General features: G+C 45.3%; 2 protein-coding genes across 3 annotated transcripts in view; both read right to left on the bottom strand.

Annotated features, from left to right (window-relative positions):
- Positions 1-9,835, bottom strand: part of CMTM7 (CKLF like MARVEL transmembrane domain containing 7) — a 16,392-nt gene extending 6,557 nt beyond the window's left edge. For both annotated transcript variants that reach the window (XR_009558372.1, XM_035130044.2), the window contains exons 1-4: positions 9,089-9,835; positions 5,210-5,383; positions 2,784-2,882; positions 385-466 (exon numbers count right to left, since the gene is read on the bottom strand). Coding sequence is in view for 1 of the 2 variants with exons in the window: in XM_035130044.2 (XP_034985935.2) it covers positions 385-466; positions 2,784-2,882; positions 5,210-5,383; positions 9,089-9,478 (745 nt within the window). In the remaining variant the exon portion in view is untranslated. The remainder of the gene's footprint in view (positions 1-384; positions 467-2,783; positions 2,883-5,209; positions 5,384-9,088) is intronic.
- A 2,808-nt stretch (positions 9,836-12,643) lies between these two features.
- CMTM8 (CKLF like MARVEL transmembrane domain containing 8) overlaps positions 12,644-18,741 on the bottom strand; it is a 50,190-nt gene continuing 44,092 nt past the window's right edge. Inside the window, exon 4 of the mRNA XM_035129927.2 lies at positions 12,644-16,578. Coding sequence (XP_034985818.1) covers positions 16,495-16,578 — 84 coding nt within the window. The 3' untranslated portion in view covers positions 12,644-16,494. The remainder of the gene's footprint in view (positions 16,579-18,741) is intronic.

Below are 18,741 nucleotides of genomic sequence, written 5' to 3' on the forward strand. Positions count from 1 at the left end.
GGAAGCTCTAGTGGTGTCAGTCTGCAGTATAATTTAAATGTGAGCTGGCTTGGGTCAAACATATTGCTGAGTTATTTGTTGAACCTTGCAACTACAACAGGAATGGAGTATCTAGGTCCCTCCAGCTTTGTAACAGAGGTTACAATCTAGGTTGCAATAGTCAGAGAACACAAGTGAACAAGACAATCCATGATGCCGCTGACAGGTTGGGGAAGGACAATGTCTTGGGTAGAATCACTTTATCTTTCTTGTCTAAGGGGCTCTTGCTTGTCATCCTCACCTACACTCAGACAGTTTTGCCGATGGACCACCAAATGGTCATTCCATGTTCAAATAAGGCATGTTAGCTATGGTTGGTGCAATTTAATTTGACAAGATACTTACCTGTTGACTGAGTGACACAAGAGACTTTGTAGGATAGCCATATACTTAAGATACACAGAAATGAAGCCAAGAAGCCAAATACCTGTTTAAAAACAAAACAAAAAGAGACGTGTGATAACTAAACCTTCTAGTATAGAGAATCCAATATACCCACATTTAAGATTTATCCACTAAGGATTCTGTTCACCTGCATGCATCCAATTGACAGATCCTACTCAGGATAAATTAGGCTTCAACATGCTGTTTCATGAACACTGCTGGACTAACATACTCCATGTTGCCAGCTTATTATGCAGCCCAAAGAGTGGCCATTAGCAGCTACAACCCAGAAACTCTGAAATCTGCATGACCCCAATGGCCCCATGATGTAGCCATATAGTGTGGAATCTGGCTGGAGAGGCAGAGTTGTAGAGAACCTAATTATAATTTAAAATGGGCAAAGCTTACACAGCCCTTGTTATTGCATGGAAATGTCTAGTACAGTGGTACCTTGGTTGTTGAACTTAATCCATTCCGGGAGTCCATTTGACTCCCGGAACTGTTCAAAAACCAAGCCGTGGCTTCTGATTGGCTACAGGAGCTTCCTGCACTCAATCAAAAGCTGTGTCAGATGTTCGGCTTCTGAAAAACGTTTGTAAACCAGAACACTTGGGAGCCGATTTGTTCAGGAGCCAAGCCATTTGATTCCATTGACTTCTAGGAGAAGTCCATCTTTAGTTTTGATGGACGAGCCTAGCTTTTAATCACGGTCAATTTGTTTTCCCAGTGTACTCCAGTCACAGTGATTTAGAGAAGGGATGTTGCAGTAAACTTCTGAGCTGTATGTCTCTGAGTTTCGACTGTGATAGCAAGATGTAAGCAGCAGAATTAGACTGCTGAGGTGACCTGCTTCTTTCCTAGTTGCTCCTCCTAACAATTACAAATCCTAGTTGTTGTTTTTTCCGGGGGGGGGGGGTACTTCCAGGAAGTGTGGGAAGGGAAAATATAATATGACTACGACTTAAATAATGGAAGGTAAAAGGGCCTAGCATGACAGCCCCTGAACCTAGTAGTCTGAAATTAGGGAGACCCCAGAAGGAGTGACCATACCTGCAACTTGCACCCAATTTTGGCAGATAATAATAATAATAATAATAATAATAATAATAATAATAATAATAATAATAATTTATTATTTATACCCCGCCCATCTGGCTGGGTTTCCCCAGCCACTCTGGGCGGCTTCCAGAAGGATATTAAAATACAATAATCTATTAAACATTAAAAGCTTCCCTAAACTGGGCTGCCTTCAGATGTCTTCTAAAAGTCTGGTAGTTGTTTTTCTCTTTGATATCTGGTGAGAGGGCGTTCCACAGGGCGGGTGCCACTACCAAGAAGGCCCACTGCCTGGTTCCCTGTAACTTGGCTTCTTGCAGCGAGGGAACCGCCAGAAGGCCCTCAGCACTGGACCTCAGCGACCTCAGTGTCTGGGCAGTTAGAGTTAAAATAAAGTTAGAGGCTTCGTTAACAACCCCCCCCCCATTTTTTTTATTGTAAATGTGGCAGGCTCAATCCACTGGAGGAGCTCCTTTGTCTGCACATTTCATCCACTTTAGTGAAAATGGGGGGGGGGAGATAGCCATTTTTAGATTTCCCATTGAAGTCAATGGGACTGAAACTGAGCTTCAAATTTAACAGTTCTGATTTGCATGTGAATAACAAAATTGTAACGGCACAGAGCGGATACAAAACAGATTGGGCTGCTTCCCAACGATACAGATACAGGGCAAATCTTGTGGTTGCCGCACACCGCTAGTAAAAAAGTGAAGTAATAAGAAGAGCCAGTAATGGATGAGAACAGGTAAAATAGGATAAGGCAGACTTCAAGACTTGCATTGGCCAACGGTACAAAAATATTGTAGCTTTGTACAGTCGTACCTTGGAAGTCAAATGCCTTGCGAGTCGAACGTTTTGGCTCCCGAACGCAGCAAACCCGGAAGTGAATGTTCTGGTTTGCGGATGTTCTTTGGAACCCAAATGTCTGATGCGGGTTCCACGGGTTCCGATTTTTTTTCCGGGGGGGGGGGGGAGAAAGCACCTTGGTTTCCGAACGTTTTGGAAGTTGAACAGAATTCCGGAACGGATTCTGTTTGACTTCTGAGGTGCCACTGTATGTGTACAAGGTTTTGTCAAAGTACCTCCAATACTCAACCCAACCAGGATACAGAGCACAAACAAGGGACAGATCCTGACTTGTGGTATAGACTGCAGCTCTACATGCAGCTCTACCTTACATGCATACAAAGAGTAATTATGCAGAAAAAACTTGGAATCTGCACTAAAATCAGATCCCAGCAGTAACAATGTAAAAGCAATTCCTTGTCGATAGTAAAAATAAAATAAAATAAAAGTAGCCTCACCGCTCCAGCTGTAAGACTTGCTGACCCAGAGCTCCTTGCTACCACCACCACAGATCCAATGAGAAGAAGGGTGGTGCCTATTAGGTAATGAAGAAACTCCTGAAAAGAAACAAGCACAGAACAGTTAGACAACACAATAAAAGGAGCATGTCAATGTGGCACAACACTGCCAGCCAATGAGATTATTTTGCTTTAAATCACATGTGAAAAAGGAAACATGGGACTGCCGTCTCTGACCCAAATCACATTTCCTGAAGGAAAGACAATGTTCTGCTGAAACAGATAAGGTTACTATCCCTTGCTCTTCCCACTCCCTGCCAAAACAAACAAACAAACAAACAAACAAACAAACAAACAAGTTCTTTTCAAGATTGCACAATGGGTAAGAACATGGGTAGGCAAACTAAGGCCTGGGGGTTGGATCTGGCCCAATTGCCTTCTAAATCCGGCCCGTGGACGGTCCAGGAATGAGTGTGGGAATTAGTCCGGCCCCACCACAAGGTCTGAGGGACAGTGGACCGGCCCTCTGCTGGAAAAGTTTGCTGACCCCCCTGGGTAAGAGAGATGCTGTAGACTTGCTGGTGCATGTTATTGATGAGGAGAGCGTAACTCCCAAACAGAAAGGCAAAGCCCTATTGATCTCTGAGGGTTCTGCTTGCTTCCCTTCCTCACTTTTAGTGTGCATCTGTGGCCAAATTGTCATTCTCTCTTCAGGCTTTGGAACAGACGGGGATCCTTTTTGGTCTTTAAACCATGGCGTATGCAGCATGATTTGCTGCCTGTTTATATTTGCAACTTTGCTATCTGAAGCAGCATTCATATCCGCTGTCACTTCCATTTCAAGAAATGAACCAACTTTTCTTTATTCCTCTGGTGTGAGCTTCTTGGGGCATAAGGTTAAATATATTCACAACAGATCCATGTTCTAACTCTCAGCTGAATATCGGGGCTGTGCATAGGAATACACTTGCATGTGGATTCACATCCCCCACCTTGTAACAATGCCACTTTGAGCTCCTGCGAGGAAAAGTGGCATATAAAACTGTAATAATACGTACACCTGATTTTAAAGCCTTTAACAGAGATGCTGCAGCTACATTTCCGAATGTTTCGACACCAGGGCTAGAAATGCCCTATGTTAAGAGGCAGCTCTCAAAGGATGGCAGCCACTAAAAAGCAGATTACAGAATCACATGTCTGAAGGCTACTGCGGAAAGTTAGCACATCACAGAGGTGGGTCTAGTCTCCACACACCCATGCTACTTTTTGACCTGCAAAGAGGAAGCATTTCAAAACTGGCAAGCATTTCCAAAGTGGTATAGTGGTGGTCCCAGGAGGTTTTAACTACAGTGGTGCCTCGCTAGACGAATTTAATTCGTTCCACGGGTCTTTTCTTATAACGAAAAATTCATCTAGCGAATCCCATAGGAATGCATTGAAAAAAATTTGAATTTTTTTTTTGCCCATAGGAACGCATTAATTGAATTTCAATGCATTCCTATGGGAAATCGCGATTCGTTAGACGAATTTTTCATAAAACGAATTCGTCTAGTGAGGCAACCTCCGCTCGAAAAATCCTTTCGTTAAGCAGAAATTTCGTTAAGCAGGGCATTCGTTAAGCGAGGCACCACTGTATGTGATATTTCTGAAACTGGGACTTTACAATAGGAAAGTGATAAAATGTCACCAATACACCTCTTTCTTTCTTTCCCAGAAAGACCCGAACTGCATGAGATGTTGTTTTTATTCTCTTGGGTACTAACACAGAGTTTGCGCAGCTACCTCCAGAGGGCCTGCAGTGGTTGACTCTTGCCCCTGAATAGGAAGTGAGAGAGACAGAGCAGACTCATCTCTCCAGTGGGTGCTGTATGCAGCAATAGCAGCAGAGAAGGTTGGGTCAAATCAGGAGGGGGGGAAATGCCATCGTCATGCATGTACTCTACAGTATAGTCTTTGACCATCTGCACAAACTGAAATATCGTGGCAGATGAGCAGCACAGCCGACACACATGCATCCCCTTCTAACTTGCTTGTTGCAAATGCAGATTGCAGAGCTCATCACATTTTAGGACAGCTGGGAATCACGGGACTCCTGCCGTTTCAAAAGGGCCTGAAAGTGTGCTGGGGGGAAACCCGAGGTTCCTCTTCATGTTCTGATAATGTAAATTTTCTTACTGTGAAAACTGATGACTGGGAACAGATCACTTACGATTTAATTCTCTTTACGTTTGGACTTTACCTAGATCTCACCATCACATTTTATGGCTTTTTGGCCCCACTGTCTTACTAACTTTTTTTTGTGGGGACAGGGGAAGCTTTTGTTTGTCTTTACAAGTGCCATGGGTCAATTTAATAAAAGCAACTTGTAGCTCCCCCCCCCCTGAAATTAAAAACAAAAGCTGTTTTAACTATGAGCAGGAACTTACTGCAAGTGGCCAGTTGATGCAAGTCAGCATCCGGTAAATTCTGAAGATATAGACGATGTAGAAAATGAAGATCATAACTAAGTCAAACATGGAGACAATTTTGAAGTAGGTATATGCACTGTGACTGGCCACCGGAGAAGCAATGATGCAGATAAATCCGATCAGGAGCAATAGCTGAAAGGCAAGAGATGAAAGAGGGTGAGTGAATTGGAATGCAAAAGAAACAAACTTCCAGGTTCCAACTCACAATAAAATGCTCATAATGAAAAAAAGAAAAGAAAAACCACTTTTTGAAGAGTCAAACAGAGGAAAACAATTCCAACTAAAGCAACAATAATAAAACTTAAAAGTTTAGATTACAAAAATATATTGGGGGAGGGAATATCACTGGGGTACAATCCTAAACAAACTTACAGCATGCAACTCAAGTTTGAAGTCACGAGTAAATGTTTGTTGGGTTCAAACTGCCAAGAAGGACTGGCAACAGTTACTACTGTTTTGCAAACAGAGATCCCGAACACAATGGCTGTATGCTAACACTATGTTTCATTCTAGACTAAATGAGGAAAACCTTGCATTTAAGAATAATTTACAGCTGTTTTTAAATATGAAAAACACCGCATGTAGTCCAGTATCCTCTCCCCACAAGAGCCAACTAGATGCCTATAAGAAGCCTGCAATGTTGACCAGAACTCAGTAGCACCTTCCCCTCCTCTTGTGCTACCCAGCAAATTATATTCAAAAACCCACGACCTTCAGTACTTAAGGAAGTACACATAAGAATCCTTAAGCTTCAAAATTCCAAGATCCTCCACATTTAGAGATGTCCAGCCTTATTTACACACTTCAGAGTCTGCCAATCTTTCTGGGCCTGTGAGTACATTTGCAAACCAGAGAAACTGTTCTGGGCACCATGTACATAATCAGAACACAGATGCAACACACAAATACACTTACCGGTAATTCTTCCCCTGCCAGAAATTCCATTTAACAGCTACAAAAAACTATGTCTTTCAAAACTAATCTCAGCTTGGCAGGTGGGGGAGGACAGGACCCCATAGGTGCTGGGGAAGGCATTTGCATTAGATACTGGGAAGGTTAGCAAACTCTACAACCAATGAATGTGCTTCTGATTTAGGTCGGCGGTTCGAATCCCTGCGACGGGATGAGCTCCCGTTGCTTGGTCCCAGCTCCTGCCAACCTAGCAGTTAGAAAGTACATCAAAGTAGATAAATAGGTACTGCTGCAGCGGGAAGGTAAACGTCGTTTCCGTGCACTGCTCTGGTTCGCCAGAAGCGGCTTAGTCATGCTGGCCACATGACCTGGAAGCTGTACGCCGGCACCCTCGGCCAATAATGCGAGATGAGCGCCGCAACCCCAGAGTCGGTCAAGACTGGACCTAATGGTCAGGGGTCCCTTTACCCTTTACCTTGCATTATACAACCCAACATTACATAGAATATGCAAACAGGGACGAGCATGATACCTCTGCCTCCATCACTGTACAAGAGTTAGAAGGCAGAGTGAAGGCATTGTGCTCCTATAGATTCCCCACAAGATGCAGAATACTGGAGAAATCCAGGCTCTACACCAGCCCTCCAGATGTTTTGGACTACAATTCCCATCATCTCTGACCACTGGTCCTGTTAGCTAGGGATCATGGGAGTTGTAGGCCAAAACATCTGGAGTGCCACAGTTTGGGGATGCTTGCTCTACACTGCCATAGGAAGCTTCCATTAAGTACCAGAGGTTCCTCACTGCAGACGGTTGTCCTCCAATTCATACAAGCTGATAGGGACAGGTGGAACAGAAGTGGCACTTTCCCCCCCATCCACATAGTCTACTAACTCATCCATATAATGCCTGAATTGAACTGCTCTTTCACACCAATTCAACAACCCCTCGTGGAGATAAACGATTCCACTGCAGAGCTGGTCCTCGACCGTAATAATAAATAAATGAAAAAATGAAATGAAATGAAATGAAATGATTCCACTGCACAGATGGAGATTTCAGAACCTTCACTTCCATGAAGGGTAGCTCTTCATGCAAAAAAGGAAACCCCAGCAAATGCAGCTGTATTCACTGAGGTGCATACAGAACCTTGATCTTCCAGTACACACCAGTCCACTAGTTCTTAATCAATATGCATTTTTGAAATAATGATCTGTAAAAAAAAAAGTCCTCCTTCTAGAGAAAAGTTAAGAGACCATATTTAATCCCCTCTCTCTATGTTTGGGGGGGGGGGGTAATGCAATTCCACTTGAGAAATCCTCAAAAAAATAATAATGAAAGGGATAGGGAAGAGATCCTGGAAAACTCATGCACCTTCTCTAGTGAAAGATGGATTCCAGTCCCCACTGAGCAATGCAACAAGTGCAAGATAATAAATTTGATAAAATAAGCCATAACGCATTTGAGCAGAATTCCCTTTTTAAATCTCCAGGTGTCGGGGTCACCATGTGCAATGCTTTCTCTAGCTTTGTTGTTCTTTTTCAAGGTTAGAGAAAGTAGTTGACAGTAAAACACCTCAATTCCCAGTGTCTTCTTTGAACAGGAAACACATTTTTGTGCCTTCCTGTTTTCACTCAGCTGAATCTTCTATTACTAGTTCTTTACAATACCACTCAAATCACAGCAAATCTTTCAATATTTATAGAGCCCTCCTTTTTTAAAAAAAACAAGCAAACAATAAAGCCATACTGAATTTGTTTTACATTTTGAAACCTCGGAGGAAATTCAGCTGCAGCTGAAATCGAGAGAGCCCTCACATGGGGAAAAGATTACAGCAAAAATGTTTCTCTTTCTAGCAAGTGATGATTTTTAATTCAGTCTTTCCAGAGCTAGCCTCCAAGCTAAAAAAGGCAAGGGGTTTAACAATCTTGAGCTTTAATTCTGTCATGTCCTAAAGAAATCTTAAATTGACATGTTTTCAATTCATATGCAGATGTAAAGCTTCCCCTTATTATTTTTTCTTCAGCTCTAGAAGAGAACCATGCACAACAAACACAAAACAAAGGGAAAGGACTGGATCCAAATGTGTCCTTCTTTCACGAGGAGGCTGTTTCTGGGGAAAACCCTAACAAGTGTAGCTCCCCTACCTGTGCCCCAAAGTACTTACAGTAATTTATCAAACAGTCGCGGCAAGCTTGTAGGTCTCTGTCCTTTGTGGTTCTTCCAGGGCATCTAAGCGGTGCTATTAGAAGTGTGAGATGCAGAGAGAAGGCGAGAGTTGAAAGACGAGGAAAACGGTAAGGAAGGAAGGAGGCTGAAGGAAAAGCAGTAAGTGGAGGGAGGAAGGCAGACAGACAGCTGGGCCGTCGGAAAGGCTGAGCAGAGCAGACCCGACCTCATGGCCGCGGAGGAAGTCGCTGGCGGAGCGCGAAAGACGACGGAAAGCAAACTTTTTCTGAGTTTCTGGTCCATGGTCTCTCCCGCCTTCGGAGGCGCAGATACAGCTCCTCGCCACGGACGCACTAGGGAGCCTAGGTACGCCTCTGCGTAAATATAGTAAGTCACAGTTGCTAGGCCATCAACTTTGAAACAAGCAGCCAGCTCAGCTTTCCCTCCCCGCCAAACAGGGTTGACCAAAGGCAGAGTGGAGCGATAACAGCGCGAAGAGCCGCGCTTCTCCTTCGCGCGCTCGACGGCGCAATGTGGCGCCCGCTATTCTTGCAGAGAGAGACGCGCTGGCGGGAGCAACACGTGCAGCAAACCCTCCGCCTCTCATTGGAGCGAGCGAGCGGCGCCAGATTTAGGCCACGTCGTACTTTCTTGAAAGGGAAAAAAAGGCGCTCAGCAAAACAAGCCAGGCGCGGAAACTTTCGAGAAGGAACTCGGACCCCCAGAATCCCTGGACCTCCCGCCTCGCCCCCTTACCATCTGGGCCACTTTGAGCAAGGCGGAGCAAGAGCCCGCGTAGCCTCTGTCCAGCAGCCCGGAGTCCGGCCCCGAGGCCGAAGGCGCCGCCGAGGATGTCGACGCGCCGCCGCCGCCGCTGCTGGCGTCGGTGCGGACGACCTGCAGCCCGCGAGACATCTTGGCGGGCGAGGAGACGGCGCGGCCGGCCCTTCCCTCGCGCGCTCGTCTTCTTCCTCCTGCTAGGACAGCTATGGGGCTCCGGAGGCGGGACAGGGCGGGGTTGGCTGGCTGGCTGGCTGGCTGCAGCGTCTCTTTGCACAGCTGGAGCGGGGCGGAGAGGACGAGCACGGCCCCGGCGCCCCTGAGTCTCTTCCACCAGGCGGCCTGGTGGAAATCTGTGGCGCGCATCCTGAAGAGGGAAGGTGGGCCTCAGCGGCGACCGCCTCAAGCAGAAGCAGTTTCCTAAAAGGGACGACGGTGGGGGTGTCAAGCAAGCCAGAGCTTCAGTCGGGAGACAGCGGGGCTCGGTTGCATGGGACGAGGAGGGGAAAGCAGGAACGAGGAGGGAACCCCCACCCTTGTTAAAGAACAAGAACTCTTAAAACTTGAGTTTACACGGTGCGAGAGTTCACACGGCCGAGGTCTCTCTCGCGAACGCTTTTGTTTGCCTATCCTGCCTGAGGCGGCGGGACCGACTCTCCTGTTTTGTTACTGAGGGAAACTCTTCCTAGAAAACTTAAGTCCACCACAATACATACCGGTATTTCAGTCGTCGAGGTGTCACAAGACTGCTGGGCTGTTCATTTCTAGAAGCTTTAAAAACAATGGCGGTGTCTCTCTCTCCCCTCCTTCCCCCCCCCTAATATCCAAAAGACTTTAGCTTTTAGCTTTGCAACTTCCTTTCCGAAAGGTCTCTCAGGGTTCACTCTTCTGCTTAATAAAAGTAGGTGGTTAATTACATGGAGGTGCAAGTGATGGATTTTCCATTCTGTGCTACCAACTTCTTCTCCAAAGGTTAAGCTCTGGACTGTTTTTTTGTTTTAATTAGATCTTAATAGGCAGCAAATAAAACTAGATTGTGAACAAAATATGCTAACAGGAGGTTCTGGTGGAAAAAAATAAAAACCCTTCCCTATTTATCTCCTGCTGCTTGTGCAAAAATAATGGCAAGTTGAGCCTTTTAGTCAACTTCTCCTTTTATAAGGCACTATGTGTGTGTTTTTTAAGACCGCTCAATTGTTTCAATTGAAGTTTTTACTCATTATCGCCAACTTTCCCCAACAAGGAATATAATTGAGGTGAGTAATAATGTAGGAAACAGTTTGGGAATGTCAACTTCCCTTTATCATTTCTACAGAGGGAGAGCCATGTTAGTCTGTTACAGCAAAATCAGCAGGGAGCCTTGCAGCACCTTACAAAACCAGCGAATTTTATTATGGCATAAGCTTTCATCAACGAATACTTACCACACAATTAATTTAAGGAGTTTGCTGTCACAGCCTACTTAGATGGGCTCAACACGCCATTAGGAAACAGGCACTGCCCTAAAGCTAGTCAGAACATTGTGGCTTGGTACTCCTATAGAACCAGAATTGTAGAGTTGGAAGGGACACCCCAAGGGTCATCTAGTCCAACCCCCTCCAATGCAGGAATCTCAACTAGAACATACGTAACAGATGGCCATCCAACCTCTGCTCTGAGGAAGGAAGAGTCTACCACAGGCATCCCCAAACTGCGGCCTTCCAGATGTTTTGGCCTACAGCTCCCATGATCCCTAGTTAACAAGACCAGTGGTCAGGGATGATGGGGATTGTAGTCCAAAACATTTGGAGGGCCGAAGTTTGGGGGTGCCTGGTCTACCACCTCCTGAGGGAGTCTGTTCCACTGTCCAACAGCTCTTTACTGTTGGAAAGTTTTTCCTGATGCTTACTTGGAATCTCCTTTTTTCTAGCTTGTATCTATTGGTTATGGTCCTAGCCTCCCGAACAGGAGAAAACAAGCTTGCTCCACCCTCCATGTGGCAGCCCTTTAGATATTTGAAGATGGCTATCGTATCTCCTCTCAAGTCTCATCTTTTCCAGGCTAAACATACCCAGTTCCTTCAACCGTTCCTCAAAAGGCTTAGTTTCCAGACCTTTGATGATCTTGGCCACCCTCTGACAACAATGATGAGCAGTGCCTCTCCAGGATTTCAGGCAGAGATCTTTGCAGCCATAGCCTTATATATCAGGAATTGAACTTCTATCCTTATTTTGCCCATACCCTGTGGGCCAGTTATAACAGGTTGGAACAGTGCCCACCTGTCAAAGTTCAAAGGGGCTTGCTGAGATCAGCAGAAATTTCAGCTTCATCCCAAATACACAGGAGGAATACGTAATACTTCTCCCTGCTAGTGTGAATAAAGGACCTTACTATGCATTTCTTCCTCTCTTCGTGGTGGAGTTTGTCTAATTTCTGGGGTGCCTTTCAGTGTGCAGGGGTGTATTATATAAACAGAGATAGTGCACATGGTCTCCACAGAAATCTTACCTTCACAGTAACATTCCAAGGGACCACAACGAAGGTTCATTTATCTCTCATTCAAATGTATGGGGGTGGGTGGGTGGGAGCATTATCATATCACAGCGACCCCAGAGACCAGACTGAGAAAGAGCATTAGCCCACCAGACCAATATACCATTTCCCCCCTTTAAATCAGGAGAGGAGAAGTATTTTGGCTTCATGGGCCAGGTCCTTATTAGGTCCATCAATCAGCTTCCTCCACCACCCATCCAGAAGACGACTTGGTTCTCCTGTCCAGGAGGGGTGATTGAAACCCCTGCTGAAATGGAGGAAAGGATTTGCCTTTTCTTCCCCCAAAGGTATCACGCGAGGCAGAGGGTATGGATTTTTCCTTAGGGTTTACTCCTGAAGCCTCTTTCTCACGAATGAGTATAATGGCATGCTAGAAATGTAAGAATGTGGAAGGAACCTTTTACCATATGTGGTGGATTGGCCCCAAAGTAAAAGACTTCTGGGAAAAGATTTATAATGAAATGAAAAAAGTGTTGAAAAACACCTTTATTAAAAAAAAAACCAGGAGCCTTTTTTATTGGGTATAGTCAAAGAGGAAATCCCTAAAAAAGACATTACGTTTTTTCTGTATGCCACAACAGCAGCAAGAAAATTGATAGCTAAGAATTGGAAGATGAAAAATGTACGAACAGTGGACGAATGGCAAATGAAGATGATTGAATTTATGGAATTGGCTGAGCTGACCAGGAAACTGCATGATCAGGGAGAAGAGTCAGTGGAAGAAGATTGGAAGAAATTTATACTAAAGATGATTTACAAGGAATCACAGTGAGGGGGGGCACAAGGAAGTCATAAACGTTAAAATATAAGAATTATAAATATGAATTTCTTCTTTTTCTTTTTGTATTTTTGTGTTTTATGTTCTCTTTTGTGTATTTTTGTATCTTGTATTTTTATAAAATGAATAAATATTATTTGAAAAACACACACAAATGAGCATAATGGCAAGGCATCATCTTTCCCTTCTAGAAGGGCAACCTTCCCAGGCTGACGAGCCCCATCTGCCCCTCCCTCCCTTCTATAGCACGTGTAGAAATCACTGCCTTGACCATTGGATCCTCTATTGGTCTCTTCCACTCAACCCACCAGAGCCTACTGTAACAAGTGACCAAAGTGGAGCACTGCCAATGTACGTGCAGCTGTAAGAGGCCTTCCCTGATACCCCTACAGTCCATGGCACCTGCTGAAATTAGGCATGAAAGGTTTCTGCTATAGTTAACGTAATATGTTGTGGTGCATGCTTGGTTGTAGTGTGTGTGCACTGCAGGGGGTGGCTCTTGGGGTCGCTTCCAACTCTACAATTCTACTGCAGATAACAGGATCACTCATTTGCAAGTGTGCCCAGAGACCCAAAAAGGTTGGTGACCCCATGTCTCACAGCAAAAGAGAGGAGAAGGGGTGGCTCTGCCTTGTTTGGGGCTCTCAGACTTGCCCAGCATGCTGGTCCTTGACAGATTGGTCCTGAAGAAATGAGACCTTTGACAGGAAGAAGGCCTGCTCACCAAGTCAAAGATCAAGGTATATACAGTGGTGTCTCGCAAGACGAAAGTAATTCGTTCCGCGAGTCGCTTTGTCTTGCGATGATTTCGTCTTACAAAGCGTGGTCTGCTGCGGCAAAAAAACAAAAAAACGCCGAAAAACTTCGTCTTGCAAAACGCTTTTGTCTTGCAAGTTTTTCGTTGCGCAAGGCATTCATCTTGTGAGGTACCACTGTATAATGCTCCTTGGATTGACATTCCATAATTTTTGAATTAGTAAGTGAAATAAAGAACACTGCAACAATTAATTTTTTTTAAAAAAAGCATTCATTTTTATGTACATTGAAATGGTTCGAGGGAATACAAATCCAATACTTTACAAAATGTGCAAAGGAGGAGGAGGAGATAGCCCGGCACTACACAGGTTGGAAGTGGTTTGCCGTTTTATATATATATATAAAATAGCTTGGTAATCGTAATACGCAGATTTAAAGATAAAAAGGAAATAATCGAATCATCTCCCAGCATAGATTCTGCTGTAATATCATAGCACCGATGTTGCTACTGGACAAATCCATAATCAAGGAAGGACTTGTTTGTCAACAATCAAATGAAAAAGAACTTATGTCTGAGATAAGAATGTATAAAATGTGAACATCCAGAGGATGTTTTTCTGTTTCTTCCACATAGCCACCCAAAATGAGCCACTTACTTAGAAAGTAATTTCTTTAAGGCTGCAATCCTAGACACATCTTCCTTGGGAGTAAGTCGTATTGAACTCAGTTGGACTTATTTCTGAGTAGACACATATAAAATTGTGCTGTGAATTTACAGTGTTCCTACTGCTTCTAACCATCTACCATCAATGAAAGCTGATTGGCCTACCCATATTAATTTGAAAAAGGATCCACTCTACAGTCTTGAAGATTTTCCATTCTAGTCATATGTTTACACTGTAGCAGCTTCAGAATAGTGCTGTACATTTAACTTTGGCCTTTGGCACTATTAGGTGGTTCCCTCTCATAAGCAATTGCCGAATTGTGTAACCAGAGGCAGAATATTTTCTTCCAGGCCAATCTAGAAACACTAGCGCTCCAAGGAGAATCTCATTTAGGTCTCTAAATCTTCAAGACTGTGTACAGTAGCATTTAAGCAGGAAAGTTTTCCTAAACACAGAAAGTTAACGTGTATAAAAATATGATACATTATTCTAATATATATCTCATCACCCCTTCTAAAGGTGCAGTCCTATGCGTATCTGAGTCAATATACACAGAATGGGACTGTGACAGTTATATTTACAAAGTAAAAAAATAAAGGGAGGCACATTTTGTTACAACAGAATACATGCACTGCCTTCTGAAACATATTAATTGATGTAAAATATTCACAATACTTCTTAGGCAGAGGACACTATTGCTCCTTGCTAAAAACGAGACACACTCACAGCGGCATTGGTGTGGGGACAGGAAGATAGGTTTGGTGCAGAAATTGGGCCCAGATCACACCCACGACTGGCCAGCACAGGCTAAGATTCTGAGCTGATGAGAAATCTTCAGGACTGATGAGAAATCAGTGGGTGGAACACTTTCAATGGGCAGAAGGGGGAAGGTCTGTGCTGGCAGAGTGGCATTAGTCAGCAGGAGATGAGATGAACCGGCAGAATGGGGAAAGAAATGTCTTCCCTCCCTCCAAAGTACCCCAGTCCAGCATAAGGGGTGGTGGAGGAGGATTCCAGTCTTAATCCCTTATATTTTCCATCTAATTGAGGCTTCTTTCTAATAATAATAATTTTATTATTTATATGCTGCCCATCTGACTGTCCCATCCACTCTGGGCGGCGCTCAACAAAATAGTAAAAACACAAAATAGTAAAAACATCAACCATTAAGAACTTCCCTGAACAGGGATGCCTTCAGGTGTCTTCTAAAAGTCAAATAGTTGTTCATTTGTTTGACGTCTGATGGGAGGGCGTTCCACAGGATGGGTGCCACTACCGAGAAGGCCCTCTGCCCGGTTCCCCGTAGCTTCATGTCTCACAGTGAGGGAAGTGCTCAAAGGCCCTCAGAGCTGGACCTCAGGCCGGGTGATGGAGGTGGAGACTTCAACTATACAGGGCTAAGGCCATTTAGGGCTTTATGGATATTTACTTGGAAGTAGGCACCATCAAACTCATTAGTCTCTGGTTCACACTAGAATAATAGAATTGTAGAGTTGGAAGAGATACCAATAGTTATCTAATCCAACTCCCTATGATGCAGGAATCTCAACTAGCTCATGAATGACAGATAAGTCACCCAACCTCTGCTTCAAAACCTCCAAAGAAGGAGAGTCCACCACCTCCTGAGGGAGTCTGTTCCACTTTCAAAACAGGTCTTGCTGTCAGAAAGTTATTCCTGATGTTTAGTCGTAATCTCCTTTCTTGTAAATTGAAGCCATTGGTTAGGGGCCTAGCCTCCAGAGCACGAGAAAACAAGCTTGCTACATCTTCCCTGTGACAGTCCTTTATATATTCGAAGATAGCTATCATAACTCCTCTCGGTACTTTACCAGGCTAAACATGCCAAATTCCTTCAACTGTTCCTCATAAGGCTTGGTTTCCGGATCATAGACTCCCCTTGGCCTCACATATTCTCATCTCTTCCTGCACGGCCAGGATGACTTCGGAAACCTCTGCTTCAGTTTCCCCTCAAACACAGCTTGTCACATTACACTAAAATTGGGGTTTGTAATTTATACCAACTATGGTTAGTTTAAACAAGACAGCTTCCTAACCCATGGTTTGAAGTTTGCTTGTTCTGAAATTGGCCAGAATTACTGTTATAGCATAAACCCTAATCCAGATGTTACAAGCCTTGCTTAAAGAAAATTAAGTAAAACTTTCTGATGTCCTCCTCCAGCTCACACAGGAGAAAGGCAGAGTGCATTGTACTACTGAATCTTGGTTCAGTATTAGATGCTAACATGATCACTGGTTGAGTTTAGGTATCATAGCCATACCATGAGTTTGGCCATTGAGAACATGCTATGAGCTTCCATGCTTTCTTCTCACCATCCCTCATGCTAATCCATAATCAGTTTCTTCATTTATGGTATTCTACGATTTGGAAGCCACAGGAAACAATGGTTACCACAAATCAGGAAGTAAGAGGATGGAATTAGCTTGCATGGGGGAGAGATAGGAAGGGGCATGCAACTCCACAGCATGCTCCTGACAGTCAACTATGGTTTGGCCATAATGTGAGCCATTGAAATTCTCTTGAGTAAAAATGCTTTGCCTGAGCATTAAGAATAACCACTGCAGGAATTGATAATTTAAAAATGATGCATTATACCCAAATGTGTTTTTTTTCCTTAATTTAAAGAGGACATTTATTGCAAGTTCCGCGATCTCCAAGATACAAAACTAAAGTAGGCATTTCCACCGTAGCAGGAAGTCACAACGAATGCAAAGAACTGTGAGGAAAAAAGAAAACAGCTGTTAGAAAATAATAAAAACCATTTAGCAGATTTATTTGTATCCCCAGATCATTCATGGGGTACAATACAAGGGTTTTAAAATAACCACTCATTGTTTTATTGTCCTTCAGGACCTTGTCTTGAGCACCCCTGTTCTGTTCAGCTTCACATGTGGTTAAAATGTGCTGGTAGTTCAGCATCCTTCACTGCTTTAATGGTCTCAGTTTAATGAAACCTCTTTGTTTCATATCCTGGTTTGTAAGCAGAGCTTAAACCACAATTTCCCCCTTTCGATGTGGCAAGAAAATTGGCACCTGTCTGTCTTGGGAGACAATGTAGGGGATGTCTTAAGGGGTGAATAAAAGTGTGTTTTAATAAACCCATGAGGTTTTGAATTCTAGTGTAGAAGAAAAATTACCATGCAGACATAAGGCTGAGTTCTGGCCTAATAAAGCATGGTTTATTAGACAGTGATAGTTATGTCTGAACCAGCCACTTGCAGTTTCTGTGGCTCAGTAGATTAGAGAACAATCAGTAGTACCGTGTTTCCCACATTATAAGACACCGTCTTATATTTATTTCACTCAAGAAAATAAGCCTATGGCTTATTTTCGGGGGGTGTCTTTTTTTAAATTTATTGTTACTGTAAGTACGGTACCTCCTTACTGGGTCCTGCTGGCTCAGGGCTCGGGACGCGCAGCAAGCCACCTCCTGCTGCTGCCGGATCCCGGAGGCGGCCTGCTGGGTCTGGTTGGCCTGCATGGCCCAAAGCTGAGTGGCGGCAGGAGGTCCGCGGGTCCTTCCCTGCTGCCAGGGCGACGGCGGAAGCGCTGCTGGCCCCTTCCGCGCCGCCGGAGCGTCGGGGGCTGCATGGCCCGAAGCTGAGCCCCGTGCTGAGGCTGAGTGGCGGCGGGAGGCCCGTGGGTCCTTCTGCACCGCGGGGGCGATGGACGCCAGCGAGAGCACTGCTGGCTCCTTCCGCGCCACCGGAGTGTCGTGGGCTGCATGGCCCAAAGCTGAGCGGTGGTGGTAGGTCCGCGGGTCCATTCGCGCCGCCGGGATGACGGGGGGCGGGAGCACTGCTGGCCCCTTCCGCCGGATCAAGGAAGCGGCCTGCCGGGTCGGTGCCCAGCAGCGCCGCGCAGAGCACCAGATCGAGTAAGCGGCCTGCAGAGTCAGCGCCCAGCAGCCCCGTGCTGAATTGAGGAGGCGGTGCTCCGCGCGGCCGCTTACTCGATCTGGTGCTCCGCGCGGCGCTGCTGGGCACCGACCCGGCAGGCCGCTTCCTTGATCCGGCGGAAGGGGCCAGCAGTGCTCCCGCCGCCCGTCATCCCGGTGGCGCGAAAGGACCCGCGGACCTCCCAACACCGCTCAGCTTTGGGCCATGTAGCCCACGACACTCCGGCGGCGCGGAAGGAGCCAGCAGTGCTCTCGCCGGCGTCCGTCGCCCCGGCGGTGCAGAAGAACCCACGGGCCTCCCGCCGCCACTCAGCCTCAGGCCATGGAAACTGGCAGGGATGGGGAAGGGGGGAGTGCCTTCCCTCCTCCGCATCCCTCCGTGTAACTCTACCCTGCTCGGCGAGCGCTTGCACAATGCAGCCGCTGCTTCACCCGGGCCAAGTGCTGCTCGGCTCACACACAATAGCGCTCTCCTTTTCCCGCCGTGCCGGCCTGTGCAGTTGCAACGCGGCACAAGTTGCTCCCAGCGCGGCTTGCCTGGTGACACGCTCAATTCATGCACCCCCTCCCACCTGGTCTCAAGCCTCTCCGAGGCTCTAAAGGAACGCAACAAGGTATGGCTTATTTTCAGGGGGTGTCTTGTATTTCACAACTGCTTAAAAATCCTGCCCTGGCTTACTTTATGACTACGTATTAAAAAAGGGGAAACACGGTAGATAACCATTTTGAAAGCTGGATGTTCTGTGTAAAGCAAAGCTCTCTTCTTATGCTGACAGTATCCACATTTGCCATGAACATTCAATCATTTATTTCCAGTCATGAGGACTAGAAACATACTTTCTTTTCAAAATGAAAAAACAAACACTTCAACATGACTTTCCAGCGTGATGACTTGCAAACCCAGTACCAAAATCCTGCTGTGACTGAATGGGTCCAAAGAATATGAACAGTGCTGGTAGTAATCCTTGAAGGTATCAAGGA

Source organism: Zootoca vivipara, chromosome 12 (genome assembly GCF_963506605.1).
Source record: "Zootoca vivipara chromosome 12, rZooViv1.1, whole genome shotgun sequence".
Taxonomy (NCBI): Eukaryota; Metazoa; Chordata; class Lepidosauria; order Squamata; family Lacertidae; genus Zootoca; species Zootoca vivipara.